General features: G+C 35.6%; 1 protein-coding gene across 1 annotated transcript; it reads left to right on the plus strand.

The window, feature by feature from the left end:
* The first annotated feature begins 5422 nt into the window (after positions 1-5422).
* Positions 5423-17361, plus strand: LOC141345076 (uncharacterized). Its single transcript, XM_073849931.1, has 5 exons — positions 5423-5554; positions 6204-7126; positions 12415-12586; positions 16784-16950; positions 17030-17361. Exons 1-5 carry the CDS (start codon positions 5536-5538, stop codon positions 17177-17179), a joined length of 1431 nt encoding a protein of 476 aa, XP_073706032.1. The 5' UTR covers positions 5423-5535; the 3' UTR covers positions 17180-17361.
* Positions 17362-21662: the final 4301 nt, after the last annotated feature.

Here is a 21662-nt window from a genome sequence, read left to right on the forward strand (position 1 = left end):
GTTTTGCCCATCTTACTCATTTAAAACACAATACAATTTAATTTTCTTTTATATATTTTAATATGTACAAGACTAAGAATACAAGAATACGCATGTTTGAATTTGTACATAAATATTGTGTTACACTCAATGACATTATTTCAACCAAATTTTGACATTTGATTCTCTACAAACTTATTTGTCATTTTAAAAGTAGACATTTTAACTTACATTTAATGTGTTTCTATGGCCATAAAACAAAAAATTTGTAAATTTCTTAACGTCTTTGTCCCATATTTATTTTTCACTATAACCTGTTGATGTTTGAAGATTTGTTTGAACAAGGCCATCATTAGAGACCCCTGATCTGCATTAAAACTAATGTTTGTAAATAATGCAAATATACAGGTATGTGCTAAAGAATTTGAATATCGAGGGAAAGACCGTTTATTTCAATAATTCGTTTCAAAAAGTGAAACTTGTGTGTTATATTAGTTCACTACAAGCAGAAAGTGAAATATTTCAAGCCTTTATTTGTTTCAGTTTTAATGATTATGGATTAAAGATGAACAAAAACGCCAAATCCAGTATTTCACAAAATTAGAATATTTCATGTGACCAATAAAAAAGGATCTTAAGCACATGTTGGACTTCTAATGTACTGTATCATGTCCTCAGTACTTTGTTGGGCCTCCTTTTGCACTAATTCCAGCATCAAGGCGGCGATCAGTCTTTGACACAGTTGAGGAGCCCAAGTTGCTTTGATATTGGCCTTCAGCTCGTCTGCATTGGGAGTCTCTGTTCTCTCATCTTCCTCATCATAGATGTTCAATGGGGTTTAAGTCAGGCCAGTTTGCCGTCCAATCGAGGACAGTTATTCCATGGCTATTAAACCAGGTACTGCTAGTTTTGGCTTTGTGGGCAGGTGCCAAATCCAGCTGGAAAATAAAATCATCATCTCCAAAAAGCTTGATTATGCATAAGCCACTCCTGAACCAAAAACAACATCAGAAGCGTCTGTGCTGGGCTAAGGAGAAAACATACTGGTCTGTTGCCCAGTGGTCCCAAGTCCTGTTTTCAGATGAAAGCAAATTTTGCACTTCATTTGGAAATCAAGGTCCCAGAGTCTGGAGGAATAGCGGAGAGGCACCAAAGTCAAGCTGCTTAAAGTACAGCGTGAAGTTTCCACAGTCAGTGATGGTTGGTCATTGTCTTTTATCAAGTCCACAGTCAACGCAGCTGTCTACCAGGAAATTTTAGAGCACTTCCTGCAGCCGCTAAGCTTTTTGGAGATGATGATTTTATTTTCCAGCAGGATTTGGCACCTGCTCACAAAGCCAAAACTAGCAGTACCTGGTTTAATAGCCATGGAATAACTGCTTGATTGGACAGCAAACTGGCCTGACTTAAACCCCATTGAACATCTATGATGAGGAAGATGAGAGAACAGAGACTCCCAATGCAGACGAGCTGAAGGCCAATATCAAAGCAACTTGGGCTCCATAACACCTCAACTGTGTCAAAGACTGATCGCCGCCTTGATGCTGGAATTAGTGCAAAAGGAGGCCCAATAAAGTACTGAGGACATAATACAGTACATTAACACTTTTCAGAAGGCCAACATGTGTTTAACATCCTTTTTTTTATTGGTCACATGAAATATTCTAATTTTGTGAAATACTGGATTTGGCGTTTTTGTTCATCTTTAATCCATAATCATTAAAACTGAAACAAATAAAGGCTTGATATATTTCACTTTGTGTGTAGTGAACTATTATAACACACAAGTTTCACTTTTGAAACAAATCATTGAAATAAATGGATCTTCCTCGATATTCTACAATTTTGGCACATACCTGTATAAATCTAACCAGCATATCCTCAAGTAAATATTTGTGTGCTTTAGTTTAAAATCCAGCCAGTTTATTGTGCAAACTCAGCAGGAAGAAGCGGCCAAAATGGACCATTGCCACACAGAGTCATCCTTCAACTGCAGAATTAATATAACAAGCTTGCAATCTCATGCCAATAACTGCAAGAGAAGGAAAGACAAACTGTCTAGTGAGCTTTTATTATTTATGATCGGTCACAAATGACTCTGATTAACTATCAGAAAACATGGTGACGTTGGTTAGATAGATGAAGGACGATGGAGGACGGCCGTAACCAGCAGCCCGTCTGTGTTTCTGTGCTCGTCTTCTTCTGTAAGGGACTGATAGAAGCGGTTTTGCTGCTCATCTTCATCTGGATGCTGCTGCAGGTCCTCTTCAGCAAACACCTGGAAGGTACACGGCTTGGAGCCTTTTCAACGCACTAACTCTTACAATGAATGTTGTTTTGTTGTGAATTACGGAAGTAATTTTATAAAAGCTCATAATAGAGTTTCAGAGATGTGTTCTGGTCAAGCTCAGACACTCATCTTTATTAATTATGACTTGATTGTTTACACAAGGACACAAGAAAACGTACAGGATGTACAGAAAGACCAACAGCTTACATAACAGTGTCTAGTTCATATTTACATTGATGTGTTCGAATTATCAAACTGATTTATGTAATTTTATCAAACAAGATACATGCGATGAAAATATGATATGTAAGGGGAAAATATTAATTGAAAACTAATTTAACAAATATTTAGCTTGTCTGCATCCATTTTGTAGTATGTGACCCTTGACAAAAAAATTTTTTAGCAATAGCCGAGTCAAAATTATTGATTTTTCATTTATGCCAAAATCATTTGGATATTAAGATCATGTTCCTACCGTAAATATATCAAAAGTAAATTTTTGATTAGTAATATGCATTGCAAAGACCTTAATTTGAACAACTTTCATTATCTTTTTCTCCTAATTTTTTTTTTTCGCCCTCAGATTCCAGATTTTCAAATAGTTGTGTATCAGCCAAATAAATTTCAAATAATTGACCCTTATAAGAAATAAATGGGGTATTTCGTTGCTTTGGATAAATGCATGTTTCCCACTGTACTGGAAATGACAACTTGCCCCAACCTGAGATTTATGATTAATATATTGATGGAAAAAGGGCTTGTGTCACAGTTTTGTCAGTAAACCTGAGATTTGTGACCCTGGAAGACAAAAAGTCTTAAGTAGCACTGGTATATTTGTAGCAATATCCAAAAATACATTGTATGGGTCAAAATGATACATTTTTCTTTTATGCCAATAATCATTAGGATATTAAGTAAAGATCATGTTCCATGATGATTTTTAGTAAGTTTCTTACCATGAATATTTTAAAAAGTAAATTTTTGATTAGTAATATGCATTGCTAAGAACTTCATTTGGACAACTTTAAAGGTGATTTTCTCAATATTTAGATATTTTGCACCCTCAGATTCTAGATTTTTAAATAGTTGTATGTCAGCCAAATATATTTCAAGTAATTGACCCTTATGACTGGTTTCGTGGTCTGGGTTCACAAATAAATGTGGTATTTCATTGCTTTGGATAAATGCATACATGTCCCCCACCCCACTGAAAATGTGACAACTTGCCCCAACCTGAGATTTATGATTAATATCTTGCAGGAAAAAAAAGGCTTATGTCTCAGTTCTGTCAGTAAATCTGAGATTTGTGATCCTGGAGCACAAAACTATAGTCTTAAGTAGCACTGGTATATTTGTAGCAATACATTGTATGAGTCAAAATTATCAATCTTTTTTTTATGCCAAAATCATTAGGATATTAAGATCACGTTTCATGAACATGTTGTAAATTTCATACCATAAATGTATCAAAAGTTAATTTTTGATTAGTAATATGCATTGCTAAGAACTTCATTTTGACAACTTTAAAGTTGATTATCTCAATATTTTGATTTATTTATTTTATTTTTTATTTTTCAGATTCCAGATTTTCAAATAGTTGTAACTCAGCCAGATATATTTTAGTTTTGTGGTCCAGGGTCACATATAATTACTGTCATACATTTCAGGTTGGATAAAAGGAAAGGAAGAAAAGATTTTGCTTCCTGGATTTCCTGTTTCATTCAGAAATACAGTGAATGTTGGATTGCAAAGGCAGCATTTTGTTGGCTTTGCTGACAGGAATAATGAGCTCTCAGTTTGGGTGAGATCAGACTTTTTATGACCCCTCTGAAAATTAATGTTGTGTTCAGCAGGAATTTTATGACTTAGCGGAACTACATGAGAGTGTGTTGAACTGTGGTGAACCTGCTGTATTTATACTTCTGTGTCCATAAATGAATGACAGCTGTTTAAAGAAGTTCAGTTCCAGAACAAAATTTACAGATAATTTACTCACCTCCTTGTCTTTCAAGATGTTCATGTCTTTCATTCTTCAGTGGTATAGAAATAGTGTTTTGAGGAAAACATTTCAGTATTTCTCTCCATATAGTGGACTCGGCATTTAAAGCTGCATTTTGTAAACTATCTGTATATTTTTGTTCTGGAAGTGAGCTTCTCCTTTAAATAGATTGTTTAGTTAGATTTACAGAGCTATTTTTACAGTTTCTACCATTATTGCACTGGAAAAGTATGGTTCGTTTAACAGCAGGACATGCATAGTTTTTAGAAAAATACTTAGGAAAACAACTTTTCATTTTATTTGGCAAATAAAACTATCTGGTAAAAGCTCATGTGCACCCACTGAAAATGTGACAACTTGCCCCAACCTGAGATTTATGATAAATATCTTGCTGGAAAAAAGGCTTGTGTCTCAGTTTTGTCAGCATAAACCAGTGAAGGTCAGTAAACCTGAGATTCGTGTCCCTAGAAGACAAAACTAGTCTGAAGTAGCATGGGTATATTTGTAGCAATAGTCAAAAATACTTTGCATGGGTCAAAATGATTGATTTTTCTTTTATGCCAATAATCATTAGGATATTAAGTAAAGATCATGTTCTATGAAGATATTTTGTGAATTTCCTACCATAAATATATCAAAAGTTAATTTTTTGATTAGTAACATGAATTGCTAAAAACTTTATTTGGATAACTTTAAAGGCGATTTTCTCAGTATTTCGATTTTTAATGTCCTATCCTACCAAACCATACATCAAAGGAAAGCTTATTTGTTCAGCTTTTAGATGATGTATAAATCTCAATAATAAAAAAAATACCCTTATTGCTGGTTTTGTGGTCCAGGGTCACATTTTAGTCTTTGTTTTAACAGGCTGCATTCGTTTCTGATAAAATCTACCTGCATTATACATTCGGAATTTGAGAGATTCATTCAATTTTGCCTAGTAGATCACTCGGAAACAACAGAAATCCATCGCTTCTATTTATAATCCCGCCGTCTTTAAATGCATTGCTTCCCTAATTCGAATCGCCGCGTGCCATCACGCATCAGCGCTGAACCGAATTGATTTCTCCGCCGCGGTGCGCGTGACTGGCGCGCGTTCGCGTCCGGCTGATTTATAGAGTCGTGCCCGTGGACGCGCAAGGACTCGTGTGCTGCTGAAGTTTAATGTGTGAGCACTCAATAGAGAGCATGACTGCGGATCAGACAACACTAGTAAGTCAGATTTAGCTTTAGCTGCTGGTTTGAGGAGTCAGCAGTCTCTGGAAACATGCAGATAGAACTTGAAGGTAAGGAAAAATATATCTTTGTGCTAGTTTAGATGTTTTATTGATTGTTTTGCATGCTATTCTTGCTTGGTTTTATTGATGAGGAAGATCTGTGTCATGCATTCTATACCATAGCCTACTAAAACAAAAGCAGCACCTTCATGCAGTTATTTAAAGAAATGTTTTAATGTTCACAAGAGTACTGAAAACACAGTTGGCTTGTGATTGCATAGATGTCATTGATTATATTAAATGAGTTATATGCATAAACGTCATTCTAAGCTCTGGTTCTGATCACCGAAGCCTGTCGGTGATTAGAACCCAGGGCCATTTCCTGTGTGCACTAATGTGATCAGAAATGATGAGTTGCATTCGGACAGAAAGAAGCGCAGTAAACAATTTGCCTTTAATTGTCTTGGTGCACTACAGCAGAATAGCAATGTTTCATATTGCTTAACTAGATAGGATACTCTAGGAGTGGGCGGCATGACCAAACTGCAATGAGTCATTAAAACTACTGATGATTTTTGTGAAATCATGCTGCAGTAAATCCAAACACGTGCCCTGAGCCAGACTCCTTGGGAGTTTAAACCATAAAGTTGGTGTCAATAGAAATGATGGATTTCGTCTTCATATTGATTATTTCTTGTTTGTTTGTTTATTTTACTAGCACATCTCCAAATCCTATTGGCTGTCGGCTTGGCCGTTCTCTGTTTCTGCCTGGTGATTGGCTGCATCGTCTGCTGCTGGCATCGGAAGTCCCGCCCCTCGGATGACAAGGAGGCGGGGCTTTCCTTACCTCCTCTACCTGCAGATCAAGTTACGGTGACTCTAAGCCCCTCCCCTTCAATCAACACTCTGCCAATCAAACAGCAGTATGAGGAACTGGATGGAGATGTTCTAGACTATCCTTCATTTAACAGCAGCTCGACGCCGTCGGAAGACGATCTTTCCTTACCATCTTATCCTCCGAAGTCTCGTTTCAATCTACGGCGGCTCAGCTCTCCCGCCGTTCCCTACAAACCTTCTAAACCAGTTCGTAATCGTTCATCACTCCCCACCATTCCTAAACTTAGTCTGGTTGGGAAGTCACGCCGGGCGATTGATCGCAAAAACAGTGAAAATGTTTCATTTTCGGAAAGCGCCAGGCTTAACGCAGACAATGCCCGACATTACGGCTCTGGTTCTCACAAACCCACACCTTCCCTTCACTTCACCCTTCTTTTCTCACCAACACAAGGTAAACTCACCGTCACCATTCTGGGTCTCTACCGGGGCTCTAGGAAGCTGAGCGGGACTATGGTAAAGGCCTGTCTGCCTCCGCTCTGCCCCACGCCGCTTCAGGGCGGTCCCACACGCAGACACAGCCTCTCTCCGGAGGCTCCGGCACAGGTGTTTCAGCTCCAGGTGAAGTCAGAAGAGGAGCTCCAGTCCTGCACGCTCAGACTGACTGTGTCCAGCAGGGATTTCTCAGGTCTGAGAGAGACGGCCGTGGGTGAACTCGAACTGGCATGCGCTGAAATCCACTGGGAGCCCGACTGCGCCGTCACCTTCAATCGGCAACTCAATCCCGCGAGGAGGAGGCTGAGGAAGGTATTGGAGAATATGCATCATGATTGTACACTTGCCGACTTTGTATATGGTTATGGAGAGAAACTGGGCATCATACACCAAACAAATGAAGGCTTACTTTGATTCTGATTCCTGTGGAAGCCAGTTTCTACCGCTGAAAAGAAAGTAATTACGATTTTTATCTCACAATTCTGAATTCTCATTTCACAGTTGCATGATTTAAACTCATAATTCTGACTTTTTCTCAGAATTACATGATATAAAGTCGCAATTGCAAGATATAAACTCAGAATTCTAACTTTTTTTTCTCAGAATTGTGAGTTTATATCTTGCAATTGACTTTTTCTCAGAATTGCATGATATTAAGTTGAGATTGCAAGATATAAACTCAGACTTCTGACTTTTTTCCTTACAACTGTTTATATCCCGCAATTCTGACTTTTTCTCAGAATTGCATGATATTAAGTTGCAGTTGTAAGATAGAAACACAGAATTCTAACTTTTTCTAAAAATTGTGAGTTTATATCTCACAATTCTGACTTTTTCTCAGAATTGCATTATATAAAGTCACAATTGCAAGATATAAACTCAGAATTTTGACCTTTTCTCAGAATTACATGATTTAAAGTCGCAATTGAAAGATTTAAACTCAGAATTCTGAATTTTTTCTAACAATTGTGAGTTTATATCTCACAATTCTGACATTTTCTCAGAATTGCATGATACAAAGTTGCAGTTGCAAGATGTAAAGATGTAATTGCAAGATATAAACTCAATTCCGACTTTTTTCAGAAGTGTGAGTTTATATCAAAATACTGACTTTTTCTCGGAATTGCATGATATAAAGTTGTAATTGCAAGATACAGTATAAAACTGACTATAAACTTGCAATTGCAAGAAAAAGTCATAATGAGATAAAGTGAGATAAAAAGTCACAACTACCTTTTTTATTTTTAATTCAGTGGTGGAAACGTTAATCACACAATAACACATTTCTCAAGTTGTTTCAAAAAGTCCTTGTTGCAAGGAGACGCACAACAAATGAAAACAATGTGTTCTAAAATGGTCTCAGAATACAAAACAAAACAAAACATGCTTGAATTCTCCGATATGATGAAATCATAATCTGAACCTCTGCAAATCATATCCCATGTGATTTTAGGCAAAATCAGACTTCCCAAAATCTGCAAACTGAGATGAGGCAACTTTAAAGGCGATTTTCTCAATACTTTATGTTCAAACAGTTGTTGGGCAAATATTGTCCTATCCTAGCAAACCATACATCAATGGAAAGCTTATTTATTTATGACCCTTATGACTGTTTTTGTGGTCCAGGGTCTCATGTATTGTATACTAGTCCTGCCCCAATCACATGTAATTGGTCCAAACCCCTCTTTTGCATAGCTATACATCTATGGCTGTGATTTCAGTATGACTCAACTGGTTAAGAAGAGCCAAAAGTGTTATTTGAGCTCATGGTTTGTGTTTGAATGCTGCTGAGTCCAGCAGATGATGCAGTTTTGCTGTAAGGTGAGTCGAGACGATGAGGCAGAGAGGACAGCCACATGAAATATGATGTCAGTAAAGTACAGTACAGTAATGAAAGTAATGTGCATTTTATCAGCTCACACATTCTCTGGGAATCAAACCCACAATATGAGCCACAGGAATGCTGGTAATAACTCAACTTCTCAGTTGTAAGATCTGGAATGATTTCTGTCTACTGTCATCAGAACACAAACGCCACAGCAGTGGGATCGCACGACTGCGTGACTAGCGTGCCAACAAGTGCTGCGTTAGTGTGGCCTGGAGCCAGAGCGCTGTGTTCTGCAGAGAGGTGGACACGAGCCAGCGCTGATCAGTAGCGCAGCAGAGATGCATCACGGAGCAGAGGAGGAGAAACACACAGAGAGAAGAGGAGGAACTAGAAAAACTGTGAATGTGGGCCTGACAAGAAACTTTATAGTAGTTTGAAGGGTAGTTTAAAGTCTTAGTTGTAATAACGAGGGCAGTTTGCTGTTTCATTGTGTGTGGGCCTAGTCAGGCAATTGCTAAGGTTGATACAATAGATAGATAGATAGATAGATATTCAGATAGATATTCAGATAGATAGATAGATAGATAGATAGATAGATAGATAGATAGATAGATAGATAGATAGATAGATAGATAGATAGATATTCAGATAGATAGATAGATAGACAGACAGATAGATAGATAGATACTCAGATAGATACTCAGATATTCAGATAGATACTCAGATAGATACTCAGATATTCAGATAGATACTCAGATAGATACTCAGATATTCAGAGAGATAGATAGATAGATAGATAGATAGATAGATAGATAGATAGATAGATAGATAGATAGATAGATAGATAGATAGATAGATAGATATTCAGATAGATAGACAGATAGATAGATAGATACTCAGATAGATACTCAGATATTCAGATAGATACTCAGATAGATACTCAGATAGATACTCAGATATTCAGATAGATAGATAGATAGATAGATAGATAGATAGATAGATATTCAGATAGATAGATAGACAGATATTCAGATAGATAGATAGATAGATAGATAGATAGATAGATAGATAGATAGATATTCAGATATATAGATAGATAGACAGATATTCAGATAGATAGATAGATAGATAGATATTCAGATAGATATATAGACAGATATTCAGAGAGATAGATAGATAGATAGATAGATAGATAGATAGATAGATAGATAGATATTCAGATAGATACTCAGATATTCAGATAGATAGATAGACAGATATTCAGATAGATAGATAGATAGATAGATAGATAGATATTCAGATAGATAGATAGACAGATATTCAGAGAGATAGATAGATAGATAGATAGATAGATAGATAGATAGATAGATAGATAGATAGATAGATAGATAGATAGATAGATAGATAGATAGATACTCAGATAGATAGATAGATATTCAGATATTCAGGCAATTGCTAAGGTTGATACAATAGATAGATAGATAGATAGATATTCAGATAGATATTCAGATAGATAGATAGATAGATAGATAGATAGATAGATAGATAGATAGATAGATAGATAGATAGATAGATAGATAGATAGATAGATATTCAGATAGATAGATAGATAGACAGACAGATAGATAGATAGATACTCAGATAGATACTCAGATATTCAGATAGATACTCAGATAGATACTCAGATATTCAGATAGATACTCAGATAGATACTCAGATATTCAGAGAGATAGATAGATAGATAGATAGATAGATAGATAGATAGATAGATATTCAGATAGATAGACAGATAGATAGATAGATACTCAGATAGATACTCAGATATTCAGATAGATACTCAGATAGATACTCAGATAGATACTCAGATATTCAGATAGATAGATAGATAGATAGATAGATAGATAGATAGATATTCAGATAGATAGATAGACAGATATTCAGATAGATAGATAGATAGATAGATAGATAGATAGATAGATATTCAGATAGATAGATAGATAGACATATATTCAGATAGATAGATAGATAGATAGATATTCAGATAGATATATAGACAGATATTCAGAGAGATAGATAGATAGATAGATAGATAGATAGATAGATAGATAGATAGATATTCAGATAGATACTCAGATATTCAGATAGATAGATAGACAGATATTCAGATAGATAGATAGATAGATAGATAGATAGATAGATAGATAGATAGATATTCAGATAGATAGATAGACAGATATTCAGAGAGATAGATAGATAGATAGATAGATAGATAGATAGATAGATAGATAGATAGATAGATAGATAGATAGATAGATAGATAGATAGATAGATAGATAGATAGATATTCAGATAGATAGATAGATAGATAGATAGATACTCAGATATTCAGAGCGATAGATAGATAGATAGATAGATAGATAGATAGATAGATAGATAGATATTCAGATAGATAGATAGATTAGATAGATAGATAGATAGATAGATAGATAGATAGATATTCAGATAGATAGATAGATAGATAGATAGATAGATAGATAGATAGATAGATACTCAGATATTCAGATAGATAGATAGATTAGATAGATAGATAGATAGATAGATAGATAGATATTCAGATAGATAGATAGATAGATAGATAGATAGATAGATAGATAGATAGATAGATAGATAGATAGATAGATATTCAGATAGATAGATAGATAGATAGATAGATAGATATTCAGAGCGATAGATAGATAGATAGATAGATATTCAGAGCGATAGATAGATAGATAGATAGATAGATAGATAGATAGATAGATAGATAGATAGATATTCAGATAGATAGATAGATAGATAGATAGATAGATATTCAGATAGATAGATAGATAGATAGATAGATAGATAGATAGATAGATATTCAGAGCGATAGATAGATAGATAGATAGATAGATAGATAGATATTCAGAGCGATAGATAGATAGATAGATAGATATTCAGAGCGATAGATAGATAGATAGATAGATAGATAGATAGATAGATAGATATTCAGATAGATAGATAGATAGATAGATAGATAGATTAGATAGATAGATAGATAGATAGATATTCAGATAGATAGATAGATAGATAGATATTCAGAGCGATAGATAGATAGATAGATAGATATTCAGAGCGATAGATAGATAGATAGATAGATAGATAGATAGATAGATATTCAGAGCGATAGATAGATAGATAGATAGATAGATAGATAGATAGATAGATAGATAGATAGACAGACAGACAGACAGACAGACAGACAGACAGACAGATGGATAGATATTTGAATTGATATTCAGATAAAAAAACATTCAGATGTATTGGATAAATATTGAGAGCTGTATATAGAGAGAGAGCGATAGAGATTGAATGTGGTGGATGTAGTTTTAAAACTCCTGGAGCTGCAGCTGAAGGTTGGTTTGCTGAAGTTATTCAAATTAATGAATATTTGTTACATAACTCTCGTTCCAGTTGATTCAGCGTGAGCTCAGACTGAAACACTTGAGTGCGTTTGATGCTAATGTTCAGATGTAATGCTCCAGTGAGTTTGTACTTCCTCTGAGCGTCTAATACGATTACGAGAAGATGTTATTTGAGGAAAGTGCTAGACACATTAACATACAGACACATTCATCTGGAACAATCCGTGTCTAGACTCCTGGAACACACTCCTCACATCTGCTGCAGATGTAGTACAGATCCTGCAGTAGTAATTATAATTCATCATTATTCATCACTTGTGTCCGTTTAGAGTCAGAGTTCCCAGGATGCAGTGGGGGACGTCGGGGCTTCCGCTTGTCCGGTGCGGTTTCTGGGTCAGATCCTGATTCTCCTGCAGTATCAGACGCTGGCGCATCGCATGAAGGTGATGGTGAGGAAAGCTGAGAACCTGCCCAAACTCACCAGGATGCCTGGGACTCCAGGTTGGTCTGTTTTGAATGAATGTATTCCTTGCATTTTCAATACAATGGTTCATTCAGATTAAAGAGATAGTTCACCCAAAAATGAAAATTGGATGTTTATCTGATAACCCCCAGTGCATCCAAGATGTAGGTGACTTTGTTTCTTCAGTAGAACACAAACCAAGATTTTTAACTCAAACCGTTGCAGTCTGTCAGTCATATAATGGCAGTCAGTGGGATCCATGGATTTGAGTCAAAATAACATTGACAGACAAAACCAAATTAAACCCTGTGGCTCGTGACGATACATTCAGGTCTTAAGACACGAAGCAATCAGTCTGTGCAAGAAACTGAACAGTATTTATGTCATTTTTTAAGTTGGTTTGAGAATTTTTTAAGCTGGAATGTTCAAATGAGCCAACACTATTCAAACCCCAACTGTCAAAACTCCCAGAATCCTTTGAGACTCAATCAAGCTTCCCTTCTATGAACTATATCTATTACATTCAAACTCATTTAAACTCATTTAATCTAAATCATGCTAACAATATGTTAATCATGCAAGAATTTTGCTAGTAACTTGCTAATCATGCTAGAAACATGTTAACAACATGCCAGTAACTTGCTAATCATGTTAATAACATGTTAATCATATTAGAAACATGCTAGCAACATGCTAGTCATGCTAAAAACATGCTAGTAACTTCCGAGTCATGCTAGTGACATGTTAATGATGTTAGAATCATACTAGCAACTTGCTAATCATGGTGAAAACATGCTAGCAACTTGTTAATCATGCTAGAAAAAACATACTAACAGCTTGTTAATAATGTTAGAAACATGTTAGTGACATGTTAATCATGCTACAAACATACTAGCAATTTGGTAATCATGGTAAAATCATGCTAGCAACTTACTAATCATGTTAGAATCACGTTAGCAACTTGACAATCATGCTAGAAACATGTTAGCAACATGTTAATCATGATGGAAACATACTACCAACTTAATTATGTTAGAAGTATGCTAGCAACTTGTCAATCATGCTATAAACAGGCTAGAAACATACTAGCAACTTGCTAACCATGCCAGAAACATGTTAACAACTTGATAATCATGCTAGAAACATGCTAACAACTTGATAATCATGCTAGAAACATGCTAACAACTTGATAATCATGCTAGAAACATGCTAACAACTTGCTAATAATGTTAGAAACATGCTAGCAACATGCTTTTTTTGTTAGGAACATGTTAACAACTTGGTAACCATGCTAGAAACATGCTAACAACTTGTTAATAATGTTAGAAACATGCTAGCAACATGCTATTTATGTTAGGAACATGTTAACAACTTGGTAATCTTGCTAGACACATGCTAACAACTTGCTAATAATGTTAGAAACATGCTAGCAACATGCTATTTATGTTAGGAACATGTTAACAACTTGGTAATCATGCTAGACACATGCTAGCAACTTGCTAATAATGTTAGAAACATGCTAGCAACTTACTAATAATGCCGGAAACAGATTAGAAAAATGCTAGCAACTTGCTTATAATGTTAGAAACATGCTATCTATCTATATGTCTCTAGCTATCAATCCATCAAACATTAAGTTTTTTTTTAAACTACTTTTAAATTATTTCAGACTGAAATCCTGAAAACTTTTAAAACTTGGAGATCTTTTTAAACTTTATTTAAGCGTTCTGTCACGCATATACGTCACTCATTGTTACACAGTGCATAGCGGCTACTCAAAATGGTAATTACTTGTGCTTATCCTGATTCTTGCAACCGATTAAAGACTAAAAGATTAAGTTTCCTTGCGCGAACTCATCCGGGAGTGTTGACTTTTTACCAACTACTGTGAACGTCACATTGCGCTGTTGCAAACGCGCTCAGGACAGTTGAACATTGCGGTGGATCAGAGATAAATAATGATATACATACTGTTCAGTTTCTTGCACAGACCGATCGTTTTGTGTCTTAAAGGAGTAGTGCACTTTCAGAACAACAATTTACAGATAATTTACTCACCCCCCTGTCATCCAAGATAAGTCTTTTTTTCTTCAGTCGTCAAGAAATTATGTTTTTTGAGATAAACATTTCTGGAAATATAATGGACTTAAATGGTGCCACGATTTTTTGAATCTTCAAAATACCGTTTAAACTATAACTATATATTTTTACATACCTTTTAAGCACTGCAACTCGTCCAGCACTAGGGCTTGTAGTGCGTGTTCCCGACTTTATGTACTGCGTCCACCGTGCTCTGCAACGCAGTGAATGCTTGAAGCAGTCCCATCCAGTGTTGCCAGATCGGGTTGACGATTTCCAGCCCAAAAGCTCACCAAAACCCGCCCACTTCAACAAAAACCAGCCCAAATTTTAACTGCCAAAATAATGAGAATTTTATTGCAATTTCAAGGTTAATAAGGACCATTTTTATCTCTTTAAAAAAAGAAAATGACAAAATAAAATAAAGATAAATCAATTTCACAGGAATATGGATCAAAACAGTCCGAAAATTTGCGAAAAATGTCTTCTTTTCAAAGTGGAAATTAACCGATGACTTTAACCCTTGGAAAAACACATGCATCATTTTCAATGTCCACAGTAAAAAATATGCTAATTTCTGTGCAAAAAGTGCACAATAAAGTGATGAGAAACAATGTAGCTGGCATTTACGTTCATGCACACAGCCACGTTTTCTTATTTCAGTTACAATTATATTTAGAAGTCTTCTATTCATCTCTCACCACATGTAATCCACGTAGACTTTTTATCGTGTAACTTATATTTAGGCCACTTTGCCATCGCAATTATTCAAATGAATAAATGAATAAGCTGCATATTCAAAATCTTGCCCGTTATAGCGCCAAAACCCCGTCACTCACAAGTCATCACATCTCACTAACGTAAAAGACGTAAATTGATTGACAGGTCTCTGTTAAACTAAACCAGTAAGCGTTGCGTTAAGCAAAAATGAGTTGATGACTGCACTACACATTATATTACTGTGATACTTTGAGCTCGAAAGTATTAAAATAACAATCACTAATGATAAAAGCGAAGAAAAAAGCAGCTGATTGGGCGGCTTTTATTTTTTTAAAGCAGCCCAAATTTTGTCTACCCGCCCAATGCGTTATTCTCCGGTCCAAGCCGATCAAAAGAAGCCCAATTGGGCGGAAACCCGCCCAATCTGGCAACACTGGGACTCGCCGATAGTTTGTAACAGTGGAACAGATGTGGTCCAGTCGTGACAGCACTGAGATTCCTGCTCCGCTGGAAATGGCTGGCTTTTCCACACTTGCACTACCATCTCGTCTGGTTTGAACGCGGTCTGCTCGAGGTTTGTGTCGCCGCCGCGGCCGTCGCAGTTTTCTCTCTCTGACAGAGTTCATCGTCTGTGTATTCCGGCTCAAAAAGGTAGGAAACGGTGAAAAACTCCATCTCATGTGCTCCTCTAGCTTCAAAGTCGTCCGACATCGTTGTACTTTATGTTGTACCTTGTTGCTAAAGAGTATTTGATTGCGTTGCACTTCTCTCTTCTCAAGTTCGCTTTGTAAACCCTGGGTCTGTAGTTTCGCATACGTCACGCGTGACCTTTCGACCTGATTACGTAAAGTCGGGAACGCGCACTACAAGCCCTAGTGCTAGACGAGTTTCAGTGCTTAAAAGGCATATAAAAATATGTTTTTCTAAGAAAATGACCGAACGTTTCGGTTGACAAGACCCTGGGATCGTTTACAGCCATTTGAAGCTGCCTTTAAACGGCATTTTGAAGATTCAAAAATTGGGGCACCATTTAAGTCCATTATATTTCCAGAAATGTTTATCTCAAAAAACACAATTTCTTGACGACTGAAGAAAAAAAAGACATAAACATCTTGGATGACAAGGGGGTGAGTAAATTATCTAAATTGTTGTTCTGAAAGTGAACTACTCCTTTAAGGCCTCAGTGTATCGTCACGAGCCGCAGGGTTTAATTTGGTTCTGTCTGTGGATGTTTTTTCATTGACTGCCATTATATGACTGACAGACTGCAACGGTTTGAGTTAAAAATCTTTGTTTGTGTTCTGCTGAAGAAACAAAGTCACCTACATCTTGGATGCGCTGGGGGTAAGCAGATGAACATCTAATTTGTATTTTTGGGTGAACTATCCTTTTCAGTCAGTCAGTCAGTCAGTCATGAGTGGTCATGTTTTCTGTAGATCATTATGTCGTCATCAACCTGCGTCAGGACGGTAAAGTCATCAGCACTAAGGAAACAAAGGGCGCCAGCGGAGCGAACGCTGTTTGGAACGCACCGTTTCTGTTCGATCTGCCGACTGGGGACATCAGCCAACTACCGCTGCTCCTGGAGATCATCGTGATGCAGGTCAGATATCTGCTGTAATATGACAAACCTGAGAGTCACACTTAATATTTTACAGTAATGACATCACTCTGATTGACAGGGACGACTGTACACCAAGAGTTGCGTTCTGGGTCGTGTTCTGATTGGCTCCGGAGGTTCAGAGGCGGGACACCAGCACTGGAGTGAGATGTGCAGCAGGGCGCAGGTGGAGACGACATGCTGGCACGAACTCCAACCGAACTCCTTATAGGCCAGCAAAGCTTGATTGACATCCCCCCTAACCAATCAGATCGCTCCGTGGTACACTTCTCATTTCTTTATGGATTTTTGAATTGGAACAAACTGTGGGACCAGGTTCAAGAAGACTTGAGGAACGTTTGTGTTGAATTTGTTTGCAGATGTCTTTAATTTATGTCATTATGGCTTGTTAGGTAAAACATCAGATGCTGCTTTTGTTGCTGTTAAAACAACTAAAACATGTTTTTAGTAATTGAAATACAGCTAAAATCATATATATGGGTCAAAGACGGTAAGATGTCCACATCAAAAGAAATTGACCAAATTTGCTAAAAAAAAAAAAAGTGTCTACTTTTAAGGTTTTTAAAATAAGTTTTTGGAGAATTAAATGTCATAATTTGGTTGAAATAAATATTGTGTTACACTGAATGATAATGCAACATTATGTGAAAATTTAAACAGCATGCTTGTTCTGACTTGTGCATATTAAAATATATAAAAGAATAAGGGGGAATATTAATTTTTGAGTTTAAAAATGTAGAATTACAACTAATCAGTTAGTATTTGGGGTGAAAGTAATTCATCTTTTAATATGTCATAAATTGATTTTTGTTGTAAATATGCCTGACAAGATTGTTACACTGAATGACATTTTAGTGGGTGACTTCTGTAAATTAGGGAAAATGTATGATATTTATTTTTTTTGCTCAGAAAAACAAAAACAAAAATGCAATTCAATTCAATTAAAAAGAAAAAGTTGTATTTTTTTTAAAGCAGTATTACACCTATTGTTTTTATGCTTAAACCCTTTTTTTTGTCTTTGACCCATATATATATATAGAAATATATAATATTTTTATGCAAAACCTAAACTTAAACCTTTTTTTTTTTTTTCAAATTAAAAATGCTACTGAAACAAAAATGCAAATAAAGTCAACAAAATGCTACAAAAATAATAAAAAATGGCAGAGGCATGTAATAAAATCATTTTATTTTTAACTTTAAAAATTAAAAGTAAATTATAGCAATATAAAAATAAAAGCTAATTCGAAGTATGAATAAATAATATATTTTTACATAATTCTGAAATAACACTGATGGTTTAAAAGACAAGCTAAATTAATCAGGACCTGTGTAAGCAAAACTAGTCAGTGTTTTAGTGTTTGTTTCTCCTGTTGATCCGATCTGGAGCTATAGTCAAACTCTAGAGGTCTGCGTTGAAATGTGAGACTCAAAGCGCATGCAAAACCACATCTTGAAAACAAGGATGCAACCGAGTATTAAAGATGTGGTTAGGAACGATTATGAATTTCCACAGGATTCACTGGGTTTGCAAATATAGTTATTTTTAAACCCTAAATATTCACAGAAGTGGAAACGAAACCACAGATTGTAATTCAATATAGTTTCATGCAGCAGAATGGCTTTACTGCATCTGAAATATGTCTGTGTGTCTTTCTCAGTGTTTGTTTTTGTGCATTGGATCAACATGTTTTCACATGAATTTAAATTAATGTGCAAATGCACAGAAAGAACAAAGTTGCTGAGGTTCAAAATAAATATGTGACCCTGGACGACAAAAATAGTCTTTGCAAATAACCAAAAATACATTGCATGGGTCAAAATGATCAAATTTTCTTTTATGCCAAAAATCATTAGGATAAATTCAGGGTAAAATTAGAGTACATTTTCTACCGTAAATATATCAAAAGTTAATTTTTGAGTATCAGTATGCATTGCTTTATTTGGACAACTTTAAAGGGAATTTTCTCAATATTTTATATTTTATTTAGTTTTGCACCCTCAGATTCCAGATTTTCAAATAGTTGTATCTCAGCCAAATATTGTCCTATCCTAACAAACCATACATCAATGGAAAGCTGATTTATTGAAATCTCAATTTAAAAACTTATGACTGGTTTTGTGTTCCAAGGTCAAAAATTTATGAATTCATCTTGGTTTAATGAAAACTGCACTGATGTGGGACCAAAATGTACTTTTCTGATGATGAACATTTGAACTGAAGCCAAAAAACAAGTCAGTATTTCATTTTAAACATTAGATCTGAGCTCAACGCTGCTCTCTGGAGGAATTGCATCTCCATGCTTTTTTTAGTGTCTTCATCTGATTTGGGTGAACATCATTTTAAATTCATTGCAAGTACTGTTTTTTTTTTCTTGTACAGTGGAAAAAAAGTTATTTGATGCACCTTTACCTTGCTGATGAAAATGGCATTTGTTTGTTAACACTATTTGTTTAAAGCATGTCTATGTTGCACTATATGGACTATGCACAGACATTTGTTAAAATACTGCTTTGTAGATGCATTTACAACTGCACAAAGCTTGTGGCTTTGGTTCTGTGTAAATCAGTAGCTGTGTTTTAATTGTCCTTTAAATTGCACAAATTGAAATAGAAACGCAAAAATATGCAAAAACTCCCATATATCGCAAAAAAAAAAGTTTACACTTGCATGAGGTGGTTTTTCAGGCAATTCAAAAAAGGAGTATTTCACAAGACAGCAATGGAAACTTTTTTTTTTTTTCACATTTACAGGTCACATTCGATTAAATATAGCCAAAATCCCACAAAAATCCATTGCCATGACTTATCGCAAGAGGAAAAAAATTACGTTTCAGTCGCATAACATCACTTATTGGAAATGCCGTCATTTTGCAATACTTTTTATTCGTCATTTATAAAATAGCGCCAAAGTTTTGCGCAAATCTGTAATGGGAACGCAGCTAGTGATGATGTTTAAAGGAATAGTTGACCCAAAAATGAAAATTTCCTGAAAATTTTCTTACCCTTCTCACAATCTTATAAATAAAGGTTCTTCACGATGCCATAGAAGAACCTTTTTTTTTTTTTTTTATAAATGGTTCCATAAAGAAGCTTTAACATCTGAAGAACCTTTCTGTTTCACAAAAAGAAGCTTCTTCAGGTTATAAAAAGGTTAGAAAGAGATGGTTCTTTAACGGAATGGTTCTTTGTGGAACCAAAAATGGCTCTTGAAGAACCTTTTAAAGAACCTTTATTATTAAGAGTGTAGATTATCCCAGATATATAGCTGAGTTTGTTTATTCATCAGATTTGTAGAAATGTGTCATTCCATCACTTGCTCACCACAGGAGTGAATGGGTGCCGTCAGAATGAGAGTCCAAACAGCTGATAAAAACATCACAGTAATCCACAAATAATCCTCGAATCCATCAGTTAACATCTTGAGAAGACAAAAGATGAAACAAATCCATCATTAAGACGTTTTTAACTAAAATACGAGTCTATAATTTATAATAGCACTTCCTTCAGTGAAAAAGTGTGTCTGGTCTGAATTTAGGAGAAAAATCTGCACAGATCGAGCTCAGTTTACAAGCCAAAACAGCTCTAAACAAATATGTGGCTAGATTTTAATGTGAGAGACAACAGGAGATGGACTTTTACACTGGATTATGAACTCGTATTTTAGTTAAAAATGTCTTATGATGGATTCGTTTCAGTTTTTGTCTTCTCAAGATGTTAACTGATGGACTGGGGTGGGTTATTGTGGATTATTGTGATGTTTTTATCAGCTGTTTGGACTCTCATTCTGACGGCACCCATTCACTGCAAATGATCCATTGGTGAGACAGTGATGGAATGACTAATTTTTACAAATCTGATGAAAAAACTAACCGGAATCAGGATATCCAAGATTAGGATGAGTTTGTTTCTTCATCAGATTTGGAGAAATGCGTCATTTCATCACTGTCTCACCAACGGATCCTCTGGAGTGAATGGGTGCCGTCAGAATGAGAGTCTAAACAGCTGATAAACATCACAATAATCCACAAGTAATCCACACCACTCCAGTCCATCAGTTAACATCTTGAGAAGACAAAAGCTGAAACAAATCCATCATTAAGTCATTCTTAACTTCAAGTCGTTAGCCTTCTGGTTTTGGCCTTGATCTGTGCAGATTTCTCTCCTGATTCAGACAAAACCACTTTTTCACTGGAGGAAGCGTTATTATGGATTATAGACTCGTATTTTAGTTTAAAACGTCTTGATGGATTTGTTTCAGCTTTTGTCTTCTCAAGATGTTAACTGATGGACTGGAGTGGTGTGGATTATTGTGATGTTTTTATCAGCTGTTTGGACTCTCATTCTGACGGCACCCATTCACTCCTTTGGTGAGCAGGTGATGGAATGACACATTTCTCCAAATCTGATGAAGAAACAAACTCAATTTAGCTTTTTGGGGGAACTATTCTTTTAAGTTACATGTTGACAATCTTGTTTTCCATGAAAGAATAATTTCAAGTGTGTAATGCATTGCTTTCTGATTATGATTCCTGTGCAAATACAGTGCATCTGAAATGACCAAAAAACACAGTAATTCACCTGTTTACTTAAAAAATCTGCTGCTTGTTAAATGGTCTGATATTCATAAAAGTATAAGAGGCTCTTAGTCTCGATTTCTTCATCTCTGTGTGTCTGTGTGAGTAAATGCACTT

The sequence above is a fragment of the Garra rufa genome, chromosome 11 (assembly GCF_049309525.1).
Source record: "Garra rufa chromosome 11, GarRuf1.0, whole genome shotgun sequence".
NCBI classification, from domain to species: domain Eukaryota; kingdom Metazoa; phylum Chordata; class Actinopteri; order Cypriniformes; family Cyprinidae; genus Garra; species Garra rufa.

What these genes read in the sequence shown, in the direction of transcription:
- LOC141345076 (XM_073849931.1), top strand. An exon ending in CGAGGAGGAGGCTGAGGAAG is followed by an intron (nt 7,127 to 12,414) that starts GTATTGGAGAAT and finishes GTGTCCGTTTAG; the next exon opens with AGTCAGAGTTCCCAGGATGC. An exon ending in CAGGATGCCTGGGACTCCAG is followed by an intron (nt 12,587 to 16,783) that starts GTTGGTCTGTTT and finishes TGTTTTCTGTAG; the next exon opens with ATCATTATGTCGTCATCAAC.